Source organism: Andrena cerasifolii, chromosome 2, assembly GCF_050908995.1.
Source record: "Andrena cerasifolii isolate SP2316 chromosome 2, iyAndCera1_principal, whole genome shotgun sequence".
Classification (NCBI taxonomy): domain Eukaryota; kingdom Metazoa; phylum Arthropoda; class Insecta; order Hymenoptera; family Andrenidae; genus Andrena; species Andrena cerasifolii.
In genome coordinates, this window is record NC_135119.1 from 11,098,768 (window position 1) to 11,116,695 (window position 17,928).

The following is a 17,928-nucleotide window of genomic DNA, read 5'->3' on the forward strand; positions in this document are numbered from 1 at the left end:
TTAATTAGCCAAAAGTGTTACGTACAATCGTTTCACTTTCTTATTGAAAGTCATAATTATCAGAATGATTTCCTAAGTAATAAATAACCCCTTGGAAACTAACAACCATTATTCCACGTTCAAGTAAAAACAGAAAATAAAAAAATTTAACATTCCTTCAACTGTATACTTTAATCTTTCGATTACACTGCAAACGATGCGATACAAATTCGAATGAAGCCCACTTCAAGGTACAATCACCAAACTGGCCCACCAATAATTTTCAACGAAATCGTTAGCGTCGATTCGATGCGTTTGCGTGTCGATCCTTACGTGTTCCAAACGACAGCACGTAATTCAGTGTCGCCAGCCTCGATTGGGCCGCATTGTGCTCGGATCTTTGGACGTTGAAGGTAAGAAGCAATTCGATGGACGACAATGAGGCACGAGGCTTTTCGATTTTCAATGGGCCCTGAGGAAATCCTCGTTGAAAAGGGTGTACATAAATGGGAGACGTTTGTCATCGTGTTTCCAAAGAGCGTTGCGCAAGATTGCAGCTCGATTTACCTATTTTCAGGGATACGATCTTGTAATTTTGTACCAAAGAGCGTGTCACGGGTGAATCGAATACTGGATGAAATGAAAATATTACTAGAAGCTGACTTACGCTCATAATATTATTTTGTGACTTTAAACAAGATTGTGGGGAATTCAAAGGGTCTAGCCGGGTAATTTTGAAAAAGATATATGTAGCAGAGCTAAAAAGTACATTTTACGTGCTTCTTAAATCATTCAAATATCTTAAGTAGATGTTCAGAAAGAAAATGGTAAAGTTTAGGGTTGTTACTCCCAAAGCACCCTAACGAGAGGGGGCAGAGATTCGAAATTTCTCTCAGTGGATTTGTAGGCAAAGAGCATTATTTGGTATATATAAATACTAAAATTGGGGCTGGGACCATTTTCCCTATGCTCACTCTGCTAGACACTTTGAGTTGGAATTATGATACTTTCTGGGCTCTCATGGATGAGCTAAGTACAAGCGCAGCTGATTGCAAGTTAAATTTCAGTTGAGTGTAAGATTGATTTATATACAGAAGAATACCATTTTTGTAGTTTGTGTTATAGGCGAGGGTGGAAATGTAGCGAGGGGTTTAAGTGGTACTCGAATGGAGTAAATCGACAACAAATATTGTAGACTAACAGACCAAAATTTAAATTAGCTAACTCCAACCTTGACCACCGTAGCTTTCAAATCACTAAACCTTTAGTGACGTCAAGCCACTGACCATTTCGAACCCTTTCTCCAGCCCCCTCTATCTCATGAACAATGCAACCTACGTGCTCATCCAACTTTCACACTCCTTCCCATGAAAATTTCACAGTATCGAGAGACATTCACTACCCACCCCATTTGTTCTACAACCTAAACAATATCCTATACATGTTGCAGTACAAACAATACCAGGAGATGAGTGTCCCACATCCCAGAACCTAAGTGCAACCATCCCGCAATTTCTTCGATTACACTTATAAGGATACGTCCCCAATTCGAAAATTCTTCTTTAAATGTAACTTTATGTGAATATAGAGCATATCGGAATATGCAAGGAGCAACTTCTTTATTGCAGAAACTCACTCTGAAGGGATGAAATTAGCCCCTAAACTTGTGACGTTTTTTTTAAATGTAAATTTATTGTTTTTTTTTGGTAGAGTGATAGAGCATAACAATCTGATTAATTTTTATATTCAACGTTTTATTCTATCTCGCACCGTTAACATCGCACGCGATAACATTAAGGGCTGATTTCACCCCTTCAGAGTTTTGATAGCCGCAAGTGACCTCGCCAGCGAGCAGCGAGTAAAGTAGCGGGGTCCTCGACTCCAGCTCGCCGTAATTACTCGCTATCGAATTTACTATCTCCATCGATTACACTGGGCAAATTTCACAGTAAACTCGTCAGCGAGTAGCGAGCAAAGTCAATATTAGCTTAGCGCATATGAAGTTGCCATTTCGTCTAGAGAAGTTTGAATGAGAATATTTCTTGCTTCCCAACAGCCTCATTTATTTCGTACTAGCTTAAAGTACCCGGCGTTGCCAGGGTTATATATCTTCTTTCGGTGAAGAGGGAGGGAGTTTTTAAAAAGATTTCTTAGCGAGCACCTAAGGGCTATGAGGAACCTACCTACCAAATTTCAAGGTCATAGGATCTGTGGTCCCAGAGATATCGTGATGTGTCAGTGAGAGAGTCAGTCAGGCAGCCAGTGGTATTTGGATTTTATATATTGATGGTTGAGTGCACAAATATTGTATGACCACTTTTTGTGAAATTTCAGTTTTCATATGCAACAAATAGTTCCCGACTTTTTCTTCGTGCTGTATAAAGTTAAATATTACATTTATATCTACTTCATAAATTCGTCGAAAATAATATTACAAAAGTGCCATTGCGAGTTTAACCCTCCGTGGTCACACCTTCTTGTAATCACAAATTGGTTACACGGGGTTCACTGCACTCCAGCGTCACTTTCCAGTTACCATTTCCGTATTTTTGAATCTTTTAACTTTTGAGTGACAATTAATACTCATACAATCATCCTCTAATAGTATTTTTCTATGAATGTAAATTTTGACGTGATGAAATTTGTAGTTGAAAAAATAGTTGTGGAAAGAAGCAACTATTTGTTAAAATTCGCCCAATTTTTAAATTCTAATATCAGCGTCTAAATTCATTTGAATTCATAAAAACGCGACATTCGAACTCGAAAATTACCTGGAGTGACATACACCCTGTGCGATCACCAAGAGTTAAACGAGTTCTCAGAACCGTTAAAAGTGGCCATACAATATTTATCCACTAATAATTCTCTATGCCCGTGACATTCCTCTAGCCACAGTTCATCGCCAGCAACAAAGTACGCAACTCGGACGCCATCCACGATCGGCAATTTCATATGCACCGGAACCAATACCTCCGGCATAATCCAGGATTGATTAAAAACGTCTGCACGCACCGGTCTGCCCCTTTCCCAAGGTCTTCTCCAGCCGATAGGGTCCGACATACTGGTGGGTCTCCTGGGTGTTGGACCCGACGGGGCTCTCCTTGCCCTGCATCGCCGAGCCACCTTCCTCCTGGTCCGCCAGGTTGCTGGGATTGCTCTACAGGGACAGGCTAGCCGGTAACTCCGGGCCACCTTCCTTCCGTCCACGGCCCCCGAAAGACCCACCCGCTGCTGTCCCCAGACCCTCGATCCCCCACCAGGCTCCTTACCGCGTCCACTCTCAGTCCCACTACTGCGCGTCGCAACGGTGGTCCGTGACTCCCGGTCCCCGCCTACCGGGCCCGCTGGCGCCGCTGCCCGTTGGTGGGGCGATCACCGTCGAAGGCAGGTCCGGGCCCCGCGTCCCCATCCGACGACACACGACGAGCACCGCCGCCGTCCAGACCTCGTGCCAGCTTCCCTTCGGCGCGCCCACGTCGCACATGCACACCGCCCGTGTCACTCGCGCGACCTGTCCCTCGTCCTCCGCGGCTGCCTCCCGCGGATCCTTGTCATGGTGGCCGCCGCGGCAGCGACGGCAAGCGGGGGAGTAGGGCTCCGCGGTCTATGCCCCGGTGTCTAAGAGCGGCGGAGGGGCCAGGTGCCCGGTGCCTGTCGGATCAGACGGGGACGGCTCGGGTTCGATACACGAGGTTCGAGTGGCATTGGACGTTGGGGTGGGGGGCGCAGCTCACGTTGCCCGACCGGCGGAAATGGAGCTGCTCCTCCGCGGAGGCCAGCTCGACGCCATTGCGAGCTGCACGAGCACCCGCGGCCCCTCCGAGTCACCTGCACCACCTTCGCGAGGATCGACGTTCCGCGGAACGGAGTCTGCTGGCTGCTCAGTCTGCTCCGCGCTCCTCCAGCCTCCGGGACACTAGAGGCCCGCACCACTGGCTTCCTGCTCGCAGCGGTGAACTTCGTGGAACTTCGTGGAACACTGTTATTCGCTGGCACTGCTCGCGTTCCTCCCGTGTGCCCGCGACGGTACGAGGATAGGCGAGGAGGAATGAAGCGAGACCCTTCCCGAGCACCTCCACCCTACGCGCACTCGTGCACCACCACCGACATGTCACTGTATCCGGTACGGCACGGTTGGACGTTCCCCGGGTCTCGTTGGCTCGATGGACGGCTCGCGGGCAGCCGGAGTGGCGAGGTTTCCTTTTTTCCGCGAGGGTTTCGGTTTCAACCCTCGCTCCGTTCGTTCGTTTCGCCAAGGATTTCAGCCCTTGTCGTTCGCGGATGACGGAGCTGACGACGAACCGCGGCGCTCCCAGTTCGATTACGTGTTACACGACAGAACACAGAGGGGGTAGGCAGCGCGCGCATCTTCACATCCGCCGCCACCCCTGCGGACGCCTCCCCCGACTTAGCCGACTCGGTGGAGGCTGAAACCGTGGCGCGTAGTGAGGGGCTCGAGTCCATTCGAGTCCACGAACAAATAAAGTTTTCAATACTGTCGACGACCCTTGGTCGCTGTCACTGGTAAATTTCGTGATTTCACTATATTCTAGGTTCCTTCTCAGTGATTCTCATTTATTCAAAAATTCTTATTTAGGTTTTTATTTATTATTTGTTTATTAAAAGTTGCTATTTGAATCATTAAAAGTCAGGAAAGTTTGGGAGCTTCCAAGCTCCAATTCACATTGGAAACAGTCAGATTTCAGTAACTACTTATCATTTCCTAAAGAAACTTAAAAATTTTAGAACAGAGACGGGCGTGTAAATTGAGAATTATAGGTGCTGTATAATAAGTGTTAAAATAGATGCTGATTATTTTCCAAATTTCTTTAACGACCCTCAAGGAAGGTACTTCGCGTTTAACCTCACTTTGTTCTGCAGTAAACCGTGTGATCCAGCGATCGAGCGGTCAAACCCATCACTGCGGATGATAGCTAGGGGAGACGCGGCTCCCTCGGTTTGTCGTAGGTGGTAGGGGTTGGCTCGGTGTGTTCTCGTCGGTACCAGGGTAGTGTTCGTGGTTCGTGTCTAGGGTGAAAAAAAGGAGCGCGAGTGAGATTTCGGGATCGATCGCCGATCCTCTTAGGCAGTGAATCTTCCCTCTAAGACTCGTTTCAGACGAGGTCCTCAAGCGGGTGGTTAAGAAAACGAAGGTCGGCAAAAATCGAGTAGAAAGCTGGGAATCGTTCGCAATAATCGATCGATTATATTTCGGATTTTCATTAGGAAATAGTGTTTGTAGGTGTATATGCAAATGTACCGAGGAGTAGTGAGGTTTCATATGCGCACGCGCAAGCAGAATCTCGCAACCCTCCCACTTGCAGCAACTTGACCTACCCCTGTCCACTAGAATCTACAAATCTCCCAACGATCCTCAAACAATTTCACCGACTGACAGGGGAAATAATGGACACGTGTCATTGGACACTTCAAAAAATGATCTTCGTTGAAATTCCATTACTGCGACCAAAAGGATTTGAGGGGGTGGATCCACAGAACACTCATTCTTGCACGTAAGTGGAGATGCCATTGTGTCCTAGAATTATTCTACCTTCCCCTAAAAAATAATTGCTAACGTTTGTACACTCTTACAGAATTCACAAATTTCCCTTCAAAGATACAGAAATATTTGGAAATCCTACAATCTACACACTATATTGTACCATCCCCTATGGATTTACGAACAAACTCCAAAATTCTTCTTCACACCTAAATAATTTTTTGCAAATCCTACATCAATCTATTATAGTAGCTCCCATCAATTTACCAACAGCTTCCAAAATTTTCCTTGAAACTTTAAATTTTTTGAAATCGTACAATCTGCACACTATACTATCCCCTATCGATTTATGAGCAAACTCCAAAATTCTCCTTCAAACCTGAATAAATTTTTTCAAATCCTACAATCTTTAGTATCTTCACATTTCACACTATACTATCCCCAAGCAAACTCCAAAACTCTCCTCCAAGCCACCGCAAACAATACAAACCAAAACCTAACCCCTCCAATTATCACTAAATCTAATTAACATTCGTTCACCGTTCAAATAGTGCCTCCAATAATCCACCTACCCCATTACGAATACCTAATAACCGATTATGTAGATCGTAGCTACTAAAACGATACCTATTTTCGAGACCATTATACTTTCAACACTGCATTTAATCGACCACCCCCCGCTTCCCAGAGAAAACTGTTTACGCCCTCGTAAAAGCATCCACAACAGGGCGAAGTTCCTCGCAGGGGCGTGCTCCCGTTAAAATTGATTTCCACTGGCGGGAAGGATAAATTGTCATCTTCTGCTCGCCAGAAATTTGAAAATCACTTTGCCCGTCCAAACCGGGAATGAATTAATTTTCCGTGCGTGCGACGCGAATCGATCCGCCGTTTGTCTCGAGCTCTCTCATAATAAACGAACTCCCTAATTTTAGCGCGTGAATTCGAGCCGCAGTAGCTGGAGCGCGTCGTGATCGAACCTACCTCCGATGTTACGCCGTGCGCGATGAATTATTCAGGATGGAATCAGACAGGTCAAGTCAGGCAGCTTGGCCAGCCTGATTAATCATTTAGGTAGGGGGGGTTAATTATTGACGAGCGAGAATGTGCCAGCGTCGCTAGCCTCGCTCAAATTTCCAGACAGGTGCGTGCCCTTGCGCGAAATCCTTGCTGCTTGGGCGAGTCAGGGGTGGTTTCATCCCCCTCGAAGCGAAAGATGGGGGCTAATTCGTTTGTTTACTTTACTAGGTGTGGTGCAATTTGAAGTATAACACTAGAACTACCGACCCAGTCGAAGCGACTGGTTTTACATTTTCATTTGAAAATTACTCGAATTTATGACTTTGCAGTTCAGAAATTTTTCATAATTTTGGTTGCAATATATAATGAATTAAATTTATTAATTTCTCTTCCCCTCTCCCATACCCTTTTCAAAGTTACATATACACTATGCCTAGATATACCGCAACTACGCATTGTGACATTTTTTTTTCGGTAGATAGAATGTCGGCAAATGCGACACAAAATTCGAATAAACGTAAATGGGGTGAAATTGGATATTGGAGAGATAATAAATGCAATAATACTTGCGATCGATGCGGGAAATATGTTTGCAGGAAATGTACATGCAAAAAGGTCGCTATCCTCATTTGCAAGAGCTGCCTTTACTAATAATAAATTCACCATTTTTGAGTATGGAAACAGTTTATTTCTAAGTGGTATAAATATGCAGTATAATATTGTCTATATATTTTTTAACAATATAGAAATTAAAAGAGTATGAATAAAGGTTTATTTTCCCTGCATGGCGAATTTTATAAATAACCAGTCATTTGGACTGGTCTGGTAGAAATTGGTATGCATTAATTGTCAGTAGTTCTAGCGTTAATGATGAAATTCCTTTTCAGTATTCTTCTACGACACTATCGATTTCTTTAGTCCCCTCTCGCGATTACGTTGTTGGGCTATCTACATACATCTATTTCCCTATACATGTTTTACTGGTAGTATTAAGTGGTTAGGTGAATAACAGCTAACAGCCGGATCAGGTTTTTGCAATCTACTTTTCCGGGTGAGCCGGCAGTAGAGATGGCCCAGTCGCTAAATTTCAGACTCTATGTATATATAAGAGTACAAGCCAAATAATTGAGTGTATAACCTTATTTCGTTCTTTTCTATGTTCTTCTGAATATATACGCTGCAAAAGGAAACTGGAGGCTATATTTCGCCCCTGCTATTAAGCAGTAGTGCACAGAATATTATTTAAAATGAATAAGTGTAAGGTATAATTCATAAAAAAACTTGAGAAAAGTAAAAAAATTACTCCAAGTACATGAAATCAAATAAATCACAAAAAATAGAAGATAATAATAATCATACAATAAAAAAATATGTGAAATCAAAATGAGCTGCACATACATAAAGGTAATGATAAATACAAATAAATATTTTCATTTAAATTAAAAAGAAATTCATTTATGTATGTATTTGTAAAAACACGTTTATAACATGGTTATAACTTGACGGTAAGCTGTCAAAATTTGGAGTAGATTGCATAGTGAAAATAGCGATACGCATATACGTGTACGTATTATGTTTGACGAAAAATTTCCTGAAGAAGACGAAGGAAAAGAACAATTTTTTCGGACCGTTTTTGACAGATCCATGAGACGATATTACGATATCTCGGTTATGCGCGGACCGATTTTATTGAAATTGGTCTTATTCGAAAGCTTATATGCGGTTTGCATAAGAAAAATGCCTTTAAATTTAGGAAATATTGCAGGCGTGATGAGATATTAATGAAATAAGTTTCAGGTTAGGTTGGAATAGCCCGGCGACGAGTAAATGATAGCGGTAGCGACAGTCGACATATACAGGGTGTCTTTCCTGTACTTTCTCTCCTGTATATAACAACCATTTTATGTCAAATGAGCCAAATGTCCCGTACTTACCCTATGTTACCTAATCTCTGTCTCTACTATTTTCTTACAAGCATTAATGTTCCTTTCTTATCTTTTTATTATTCACAATACCTCCTGGCGAAAGAAAGAATTATTACTCCAGCCCCAGCTCTCTGGATCCCTCGGCAAGGGATTAGATGAATACTCTTTATTCGCCTCGAGTCAATGACGACCACCCCCTTCAAATACCCAAAGAGGAAACCCAGTACCTATATCTACCCTGAAGAATTGAAACGTCACTAAAAAACCTTCCACTTCGCCCTGGATTCACCTCTCCAAGCTATAAAACCCTTTCTTCCTAAAAAAAAAAGACGATATCACGAGGTGCTCGAATGGGGTTGCAGCCACGGATCGCGAGGCTTTCGCTGGGAACCGTCCCCCGGTCGCGAAGAAGCGAGACGCTCAGTTGTTAAGCGTCGAAATTCCAGCAAACGGGAATCTATTAAACCCAGTTAACCCCGAGCGGCTCGAGAGGGAAGGAGGAAGAGGGGTGTGCAGCGCGGAGGGGAGGGAGCATTTAACGGAGGGCACTTTTCTCGATGAGACGTGCGTATAAATATGCAAGGAAAATTACCCCGAGCGTTATAGCGCGAGCCAGCGGCGAGGACACCTACGGGGGTACGAATGCAATATAGATCGGGTCCTGAGGGGATCGGCGAGGGCCGGGGGAGAGAGGGACGACAGTCGGATGGCACAAAGGGGAGGGTGCAGAGAGAGGATCGATAGGTATATAGAGGCAGATAGGAACACAGGAAGCGTCTGACACCGGAAAGCTCCTGGGGGATGGCTTCTTACGAGCTGTGCCTGACCGACTGACAACCTCCCTTCTTTCCACCCCCTTTTTATATTACATAATCTTCCACTCGTTATTTTTAATTTCTGCAATAATTGTTGATAGGTGCTTGTGTGGGATTGTTTCGATTTTCTGGTGCAGTGACTTTGCAGCGGGGGAGAAAAGTATCGGGGCACCCTTTAACATGGAATAACTTTTTTAAAATTGGTCCGAACGATTTGAGTTTTTATCCAGACGTTAGAAGGATTAATTTATTAGGCGTTCTTCTAACTTTTGTATCTGAGCCTATAATGAAAATTTAAGGAGTGGTAAATTTTGGACTGGGCTTGGAACATTTTTTTTGTGGTTTTTTATTGCGGTGGGTGGTAGAATTATTGATCATTCTTTGCTGAATTCTGTCGTTGTTCAGTAGTGAGTTGCTCTGAATACTAGATTTTTCAAATTTTTGAGAAGTGTTGAGAAAAATTTGAGAAGTTTGTAGTGGGGGGTAGCTGATATACCTTTTCGTGGTGTGAAGGAACCGAGAGTGCTAAAAAATTTGAAGCTACTTTGCAACCCCTAAAATTTTGAATATTTCGAATCTTCTTTCTCACCCTCACCGTTCCCTACACTTTCCTCCACCCCCAATGAAAACTGTGCAGAGTATTAAATAGAGTTGCTTCAAAACGCACAGCACCGAGGAGCGCGTTAAATCTCCGTCTCCCCCACATCGCGCTCCTTCGCCCTCATTTTTATCGACCTCGAGGCCGAAGTCGACATCCACCGGCATCGAATCGAACCGATTTCTCGTTTTCCGCGGTCGTAAACTGTGCCCCTACAGTGCCAGCAATATGAGACGCGTACTTGGTTTGAAAGAGTTACGTTAAAAAGCGAGAAGGGATGAAAAGGGTGTTGAATACGGGAAAAGGGAGATACAAGATGTTGCAGTGGCCATTTTGTGTTGGCATGGAAATAGTTGCAGAAGAATCTTGGAGGAAGGCAGAGTTTGTTGAGCAGTGGAAAGCAAGGAACACGTATCTTTTTCAGCCGCGATAAATCAAGTTTAAGGGGTGAAAGTCCGGAGGGTAGTTTCACCCCTCTGGCGCTATCTTGGAAACTACTGCAGATGCAAAGAAGTTTCCTTAGACAAATGTTTCACGGTTCCGCGATGGAAGCCTCGGGAACTTGGATGCGATATATCAGATCCAGGATTCGGGATTTATTTTTATTCCCGGTGTTCTTAGCGCGCGCGTTTGCGGGCTCGTCGATTTATTAGCCTCGACTTTTCGGTATTTATGGCAATTAGGGGGCTCATGCTGCACGAGACAGCGCGCAAACCGCAGAGAGCCAATTAATTGCTCGCGGCTGAACCGTTGGAACTCGAAGGGTAGTCTCCTATTAGTTACCTTCGAATCCCATGCCACCCACAGGATCTCGGTGCCTGCTAACCTTAACACTTCGCGGAGCAATGATTTAGTAGCGGATTCAGCACAACGATATCGTGTCAACAATGGGGAACTTTAGGTATACCGAGCAGTAGTGAGGTCTCCGATGCGCATGCGCAAACAGGAGGGCATGTGGGCGCGGATAGTCCCCTATCACTTCACTGCGTGAATTCCGTGGTGTTTCTTTTTAGAAATACATGTTTTTACTCTTATAGACTTCAATATTGCTTAATTCTCCTGTCAGTAATCAGTTATTATAATTACACAGTAATATGTAAAGAAATAAAGAAATAAAGAAATAGAGAAATAGAGAAATAGAGAAATAGAGAAATAGAGAAATAGAGAAATAGAGAAATAGAGAAATAGAGAAATAGAGGAATAGAGGAATAGAGGAATAGAGGAATAGAGGAATAGAGGAATAGAGGAATAGAGGAATAGAGGAATAGAGGAATAGAGGAATAGAGGAATAGAGAAATAGAGAAATAGAGAAATAGAGAAATAGAGAAATAGAGAAATAGAGAAATAGAGAAATAGAGGAATAGAGGAATAGAGGAATAGAGGAATAGAGGAATAGAGGAATAGAGAAATAGAGAAATAGAGAAATAGAGAAATAGAGAAATAGAGAAATAGAGGAATAGAGGAATAGAGAAATAGAGAAATAGAGAAATAGAGAAATAGAGAAATATAGAAACAGAGAAACAGAGAAACAGAGAAACAAAGAAACAGAGAAACAGAGAAACAGAGAAACAGAGAAACAGAGAAACAGAGAAACAGTGAAATAGAGAAATAGAGAAATAGAGAAATAGAGAAATAGAGAAATAGAGAAATAGAGAAACAGAGAAACAGAGAAACAGAGAAACAGAGAAACAGAGAAACAGTGAAATAGAGAAATAGAGAAATAGAGAAATAGAGAAATAGAGAAATAGAGAAATAGAGAAATAGAGAAAATGAGAAATTGAGATATTGAGATATTGAGATATTGAGATATTGAGATATTGAGAATTTTGGAATTTGAGAGTTTGAGAGTTTGAGAGTTTGAGAGTTTGAGAATTTGAGAATTTGAGAAATAGAGAAATAAAGGAATAAAGAAATAAATAAATAAATGTGAAAAGTTGTGTTCACTGCCTAATTCTACTTTGATTTCTACATTAAATATTAATAATTTCAATGCAAAATCCCCTTTCGAAGTTATCACTATTTCCAGATAAATTGTATAAAAACAGAAGAATAATATTCCCAGAGTTTACACTAACATACCCTTGACAATTACAAAGTAACTAACTTTAATAATACACATACCTATACTTACATTTCTCTCATCCAAAGAGCTTAGAATTACGTTTTTCACCCTCCAGGATATTTTCGAGCCCCTCGTACAATTATCTTAAAATCTCAGAAGCTATCGCCGTCATTATTCAAATTCCTTTATCAGACCAGCACAAGTACTGTTTCCTCCGAAGCATAATTTATTTCAAACTCTCCTGTGTCCTCTCCGTTCCGAGAAGGGCAGCGCGAGTAAAAAGGGAGGTGGAATGCAGTCGATAAGGGAAACTACAATCGCCGCTCCCTGCCTCGAGGGATTCGCGCGAGAGATCAAAGACGAGGGCCGTTAATTTACGTACGATTAACCGAACTCTCGCGCGCGTCCACGGATTTCCTAGTCCGTTTCGCGAACGGTAATTAATCGCCTCCATCGCCGGATTCGAAGGAACGCTGAACGGATTTTGAAACGGGAACAGACCGGCGACCGCCTTTTCGCGACAGTTTATTTAGCGAAGGGAGATTAATCGACTCCGTGGTAGGGTGGATAACAGACCATTAAATTGTTGCGATCGTTCCTGCCTCGATTTAGGGGCAGCGATGACCGATATGGACACCGACTTTCTTAAAACTTCTTCAAATTATCTGTGTTCTTTTCTGAAACGACAGTTTGTCAGATTCACCCCGTGCGGGGTATAAAATCCATCCAAACAACCTATTCCCACTTAACTAGCACATAAAGCACTAGATATTCTCGAGGGTACAAGCAGAGATTGTAACCCGCCCGGAGCGGGTTACTAGTAGCATAAGACAGGTTTAGACAGCCACTTAACGTACTCCGGTCATCCGGCCGATAAAAAGAGCAATTGTTATAAATTTTTTACTCAATGAATAACAAATATAATCGTGCAAAACTTGTTACATAATATTCATCTACTTGTGCCCTGCTCAATTTTTCGGCTAGATAACGGCAGAGTACCCCTTTAAGTGGCTGTCTGGAATAGACTGTCTTATGTTACTAGTACCCCGCACCGAGCGGCTTACAATCCCTGGGTACAAGTCTCCAAACGAATTCTTAAGGGGTCATTCTACTTCGATCGCCTGAAAAATTAAGCTACTTTTAAAGATTCTTCTCTTAGTAAATAGAACATATAATGAAAGAAATCGTTTTGGTATTTATTACGCTATTCTAATATTATACAAAAAAAATTAAAAAGAATTTTTTAATTAGTTTTAAATGTATTTTTATAGTGCCAAATTGACATCTCAAAAAACAGGTGTCCGTGAATTCCACAGTCAGGCTTATTTGAAATAACAAAGTTGAGAAGATTCTTAATCTGTACGAGTCTCTGAATTTTAGTTGAATGTCCTTACTCGTGTCAATTGTGTGTACAATTTTCTCTGTGTACTGTCGACGCGGTTGAAAAATGTTATTCTGAGAAAAACACGTTCAAAGTTCCGCTCGGTTCAGTCGCGCCCTTGACACCGCTGCTCGGAACATACTATATCTCTGCCAATTTTGTGAATTTCTACATCAAATTTGGAGAGAGCATTCTTGAAACGCATGTCTTTCCGAAAATATATAAAAAAATCGATTTCTCCGTTTTTTTTACAGTGGTCTGCCCCCTTGACCACTCATTCCGAAACTAAACTTGTTCCGCCAATTATTAAAATATCATTTATTATTGGAATATTCCAAATTGCCCCGCAAAAGTCAGGAAACTCAAACTTTCCACCCCTTCAACTGGAACTCGAACATTAATTCATAATTGCTATAGTTTAATAACAACCCTATAACCTCATACCTCTAATATCCAAAAGCTGTACTAACTGCATCCCCACACTCTCCATTCTCCCGCACCCCCTCAACCCCTCTGAAACCCTCTCGCAATCACCACATCTATGGAAGCGAGTGTACGAGTTTCGAAAGCGTTCGTTCGCAGGGTAAAAATGGTCGTTGTCGTCCAGTTATCCCTCCCCCCAGCGGGGGATCCTAGTGGTTGTTCCCGGGCGAGTAGACGCAACGTGTTGCACCGGGAAGGGAGAAGAGGCCTGCTCCACTCATGGCACATCGAGGGCTGGATGCTGGTCGCGCGGTGGGACGCGCAAACAAAGTTGGAGGTTCACGTTTCGCCCCGTCCCTATTCATGCCCGCGCGGAACTCCCCGCGGCCGGAAACCGGGCGAAGTCTGAAGCATCCTGCGGCATCGCCAGGCCTCAGAATCCTCATTGTTCGGCCACGCGGAAACGCTTGGTTCCCCGTCTGCGCGCGGGCTTAACGCGATCGATCGGGTTAATGATGGAAGACACTCGGATTCGATGGTTCAACGCGTTCTTAGTTCTTCGCCCCTCGCCGTGCTGTTATCCTCGTGAATATGGTGGAACAGTGCTGAGGGAAGCACAGTACTGTCTCGAAAATTGGATTTGCCTCGGGACTGGCCAGTTTCAACTTTGGAGATCGGGCGATCTATTCGGCGTGACTTTATTATCTGCACGCGACGGCAACGAGATATAAATTACGGTGCCTTCTGACGCATAGAACTGATATGTTTGCGGAGACATTTTTTTGTCGATTGAACTTCAGTGCCGAATTGAGCAGCAGCCGAAGAATAGATGCGCGGAAGCTTTCCTTCGTCGCTTCTTGAAATCCCATCGATGAAGTGGGTGATGCGTATCCCACGTAGGTGGACCATATTTGCATTGGGAATGTGATTCTCCTGGAAGAGGGGGATCCCTCCGAACTTTGCAGATGATCCATCAAGGCATCATCCTTGGCGGATAGCGCTGACACTTCGATCAGGCTATGTAAAGGCAAATCATCGCGGCGAAGTTTCCCTGAATTTCTTCCAGCAGATTGATTCACCCTAGGGTACGATCAAATTTCACTTCGCGATGGCTGCTGAATAACTTTCCGGCGCCGCGATCAAACTCGAGGAACTTGTTTCGCGTCTTGCTGGGAACTCTTCGGGTAGGAACGTGTCTTAACTACCTTCCAAACTTCCTGATGCACCTGGTCGGTTTACGGTACAATCGTTTCTTTTCCAGTGCCTCCAATGTTTTGCAACTAGCAGTATCGCTTGAAGCTATTTATTTAAAAGCAAATAAATCAGAGCACCATATTTTTGGAAATCCCACCATAGATATGTAATGGTAATTAAAAAGAAAATTTCAAAACTCACATGTTCCATGTCTGCATAATAAACTTACCAATAGGCTTCGTGTATTATTTTGCTGTCACTGTTCTATTATGAACAACCCTCCAATATAAGGGATGTAAAATTTAACATGCAATTTTTCCAGTGGAACTATCCCTCTTACCATTCACAGTTCAAACTTCCTTCCCATCACCAGGGATTGGCAAAATTTTTATTTAAATACAATTTCGAGTAACGCATCAAAGTTTAAAAAAAAGAATTCGTCATGTGTTGAATAAAGTTACTTTTTTTATTCGTCGAAAGTTTTTTCAACTTCAGCTTCAACTTCAACTTCAACTTCGACTTCAACTTCAACTCGGCGGCTCGAACACGTGCCAAAAAATTATTCGACGTCGACAACAGTTAAAGTTAAAGTTAAAGTTAAAGTTAAAGTTAAAGTTAAAGTTAAAGTTAAAGTTAAAGTTAAAGTTAAAGTTAAAGTTAAAGTTAAAGTTAAAGTTAAAGTTAAAGTTAAAGTTAAAGTTAAAGTTAAAGTTAAAGTTAAAGTTAAAGTTAAAGTTAAAGTTAAAGTTAAAGTTAAAGTTAAAGTTAAAGTTAAAGTTAAAGTTAAAGTTAAAGTTAAAGTTAAAGTTAAAGTTAAAGTTAAAGTTAAAGTTAAAGTTAAAGTTAAAGTTAAAGTTAAAGTTAAAGTTAAAGTTAAAGTTAAAGTTAAAGTTAAAGTTAAAGTTAAAGTTAAAGTTAAAGTTAAAGTTAAAGTTAAAGTTAAAGTTAAAGTTAAAGTTAAAGTTAAAGTTAAAGTTAAAGTTAAAGTTAAAGTTAAAGTTAAAGTTAAAGTTAAAGTTAAAGTTAAAGTTAAAGTTAAAGTTAAAGTTAAAGTTGAAAAATTTATTCGACGCTGAAGTTGAAACGCTGGACGAACAAAAAATTAACTTTATTCGTCGAATAAACTCTCATCGAAGAAAAAATTAACTTTATTCGTCAAATATTCTAAGGTAAAGTAACTTTCATTTGATCCGTTATTTTATTAATTTTTTATTTAGTTAATGCTCAACTCTGCCCACCACTACTGTAACTACCTACTTTAAAAAGGAATAGCACAATTCTCTCATAAAACTCCAGTGCCCCGTACTCGCAATAAGGAAGCAAGTTTCTCAACACTCAATGTGTTCAACAGAAGCCTTGAATTTCCCCAAGATCCCAAACTTAATATCACCATTGCTTAACTGCATTTCCTCCGAGTGTCTCGCTGCTAGCATCAATCCAGCAGCAATCGTCGAGTCATTGTACAACAAGATGTCTTCGCGAGGGAGCAATTTGATACGCGGCCAAGGAACCGCGAGTGATATTCGTATGGGTGTGGCCTGAAACTTTTTTCATTTGAGCGATGCACAGCCGCGCTGCGTACAGAGTCCTAGTCGCGGCTGCTATTTTATGACTCAGACCGTCCAAGTTCATGCGAAAGTTTTTAAGTGGGCCGGGAGGAAGAGAGGGGTGGTAATACGTAAAAGGGAGGCGTGAAGTGTTAACACAGGCCAGAACAGCAGCAGACACTTGACGGGACCCCTCTTCCTATCCTCTTTGGCGAGCCTTCTTTTTTCCCCTCCCCTCTCCTCCCTTTGTTCCTCTTCCTTCGTTTCCACCGAACGCTTTGATGCCGCGTTCTCATCGGGCTTCTGCTTGCCCATCCTGTCCTCCCTCGGCTTCTGCGCTCCTCAAACTGCCGTTATATACTTTGCATTCTCCCTAATACTTCTTCCTCGCGTGCAAACGACGCTTCTTTTTCGTTTTTTCTCAAAGGTCGGCCGTCCTGGCTGAATTTTTTTACCTTCTGCGAGGATCGAAGGGCTAGGGGCACGGTAATTCTTCGACTTTGAAGCTTCGGAGGGGGATGAGGGATATGGGGGGATGCCGATTTGGTTGATTATGCAACGTTATTGCTAGAGGAGGAGCTGATTGGCCGAGTATTCTTCTGGCATTGTGAGATGTTTCATTGTGACGATTGCTTTGCGTGTCTGCGGTGTACCGAGTCCACTCACTGCGCCTACTTAAGGAGGGTTTGCGCCTTGTTCAGCCGAAAAATAGGTAATTCTTTGTGAATTTTTTCTATGAAAACGGTTCAACAAATTAATTTGAGGTTTGGCAGGCTGTTGTATTGTATCTTGAACTATTGTTCTGAATTTCTGTGTGACAGTGAAACATAAACATGGCAGATACAAAAAGAGCGTTGAAAAATAATCGTACTTCCTTAAGTTATTGGTTGTGTCTAGTCAATTTACTCGAACTTCCTTCAGTTATTGGTTGTATCTAGTCAATTTACTCGAACGTTGTACTTAGTCTACTCATTGTCAGTCAATTTGATCTACATATTTGGGTTAGTCACTAGATCTACTCGATTAATGCATTTAATCTACTCACTTGGTCCAATCACTAAGTTTATTCATTCTGTTCACTCTGCTTCATCTACTCATTCTGCTTATTCTCCTTTTACTCATTCCGCTCACTCTGTTTGTTCTACTCATTGTACTCAGCCTACTCAGTCTACTCAATCCACTCAGTTTACTCAATCCACTCAATCTACTCAATCTACTCAGTCTACTCAGTCTACTCATTCTACTCATTCTACTCGTTCTACTCATTCTACTAATTCTACACGTTCTACACGTTCCACTCAGCCAGCCTCAACTTCCCCGCAGATCATTTCATGTCTACTTCACCCCCACTTCAAATCCACTCCGAGACTACTTGAATTCTACCTCGTAGATTCAGCATTCCCATCAAAACCTCCCAGACTTTCCACAACCCACGCAGAACGTCCTCAGCGCCAAGCATCCTTCGCGGCCAATTCAGGCTTCAAAAC

General features: G+C 42.4%; 2 protein-coding genes across 2 annotated transcripts in view; one reads left to right on the plus strand and one right to left on the minus strand.

Moving 5' to 3' along the window:
- The window catches only part of Sff (BRSK family serine/threonine-protein kinase sugar-free frosting), a 48,940-nt gene extending 45,499 nt beyond the window's left edge, over positions 1 to 3,441 (minus strand). The window contains exon 1 of the mRNA XM_076806862.1: positions 2,992 to 3,441. Within this exon, the coding sequence (XP_076662977.1) occupies positions 2,992 to 3,091 (100 nt within the window). The 5' untranslated portion in view covers positions 3,092 to 3,441. The remainder of the gene's footprint in view (positions 1 to 2,991) is intronic.
- A 144-nt stretch (positions 3,442 to 3,585) lies between these two features.
- The window catches only part of LOC143366086 (uncharacterized), a 42,823-nt gene continuing 28,480 nt past the window's right edge, over positions 3,586 to 17,928 (plus strand). Inside the window, exon 1 of the mRNA XM_076806860.1 lies at positions 3,586 to 3,931. Coding sequence (XP_076662975.1) covers positions 3,586 to 3,931 — 346 coding nt within the window. The remainder of the gene's footprint in view (positions 3,932 to 17,928) is intronic.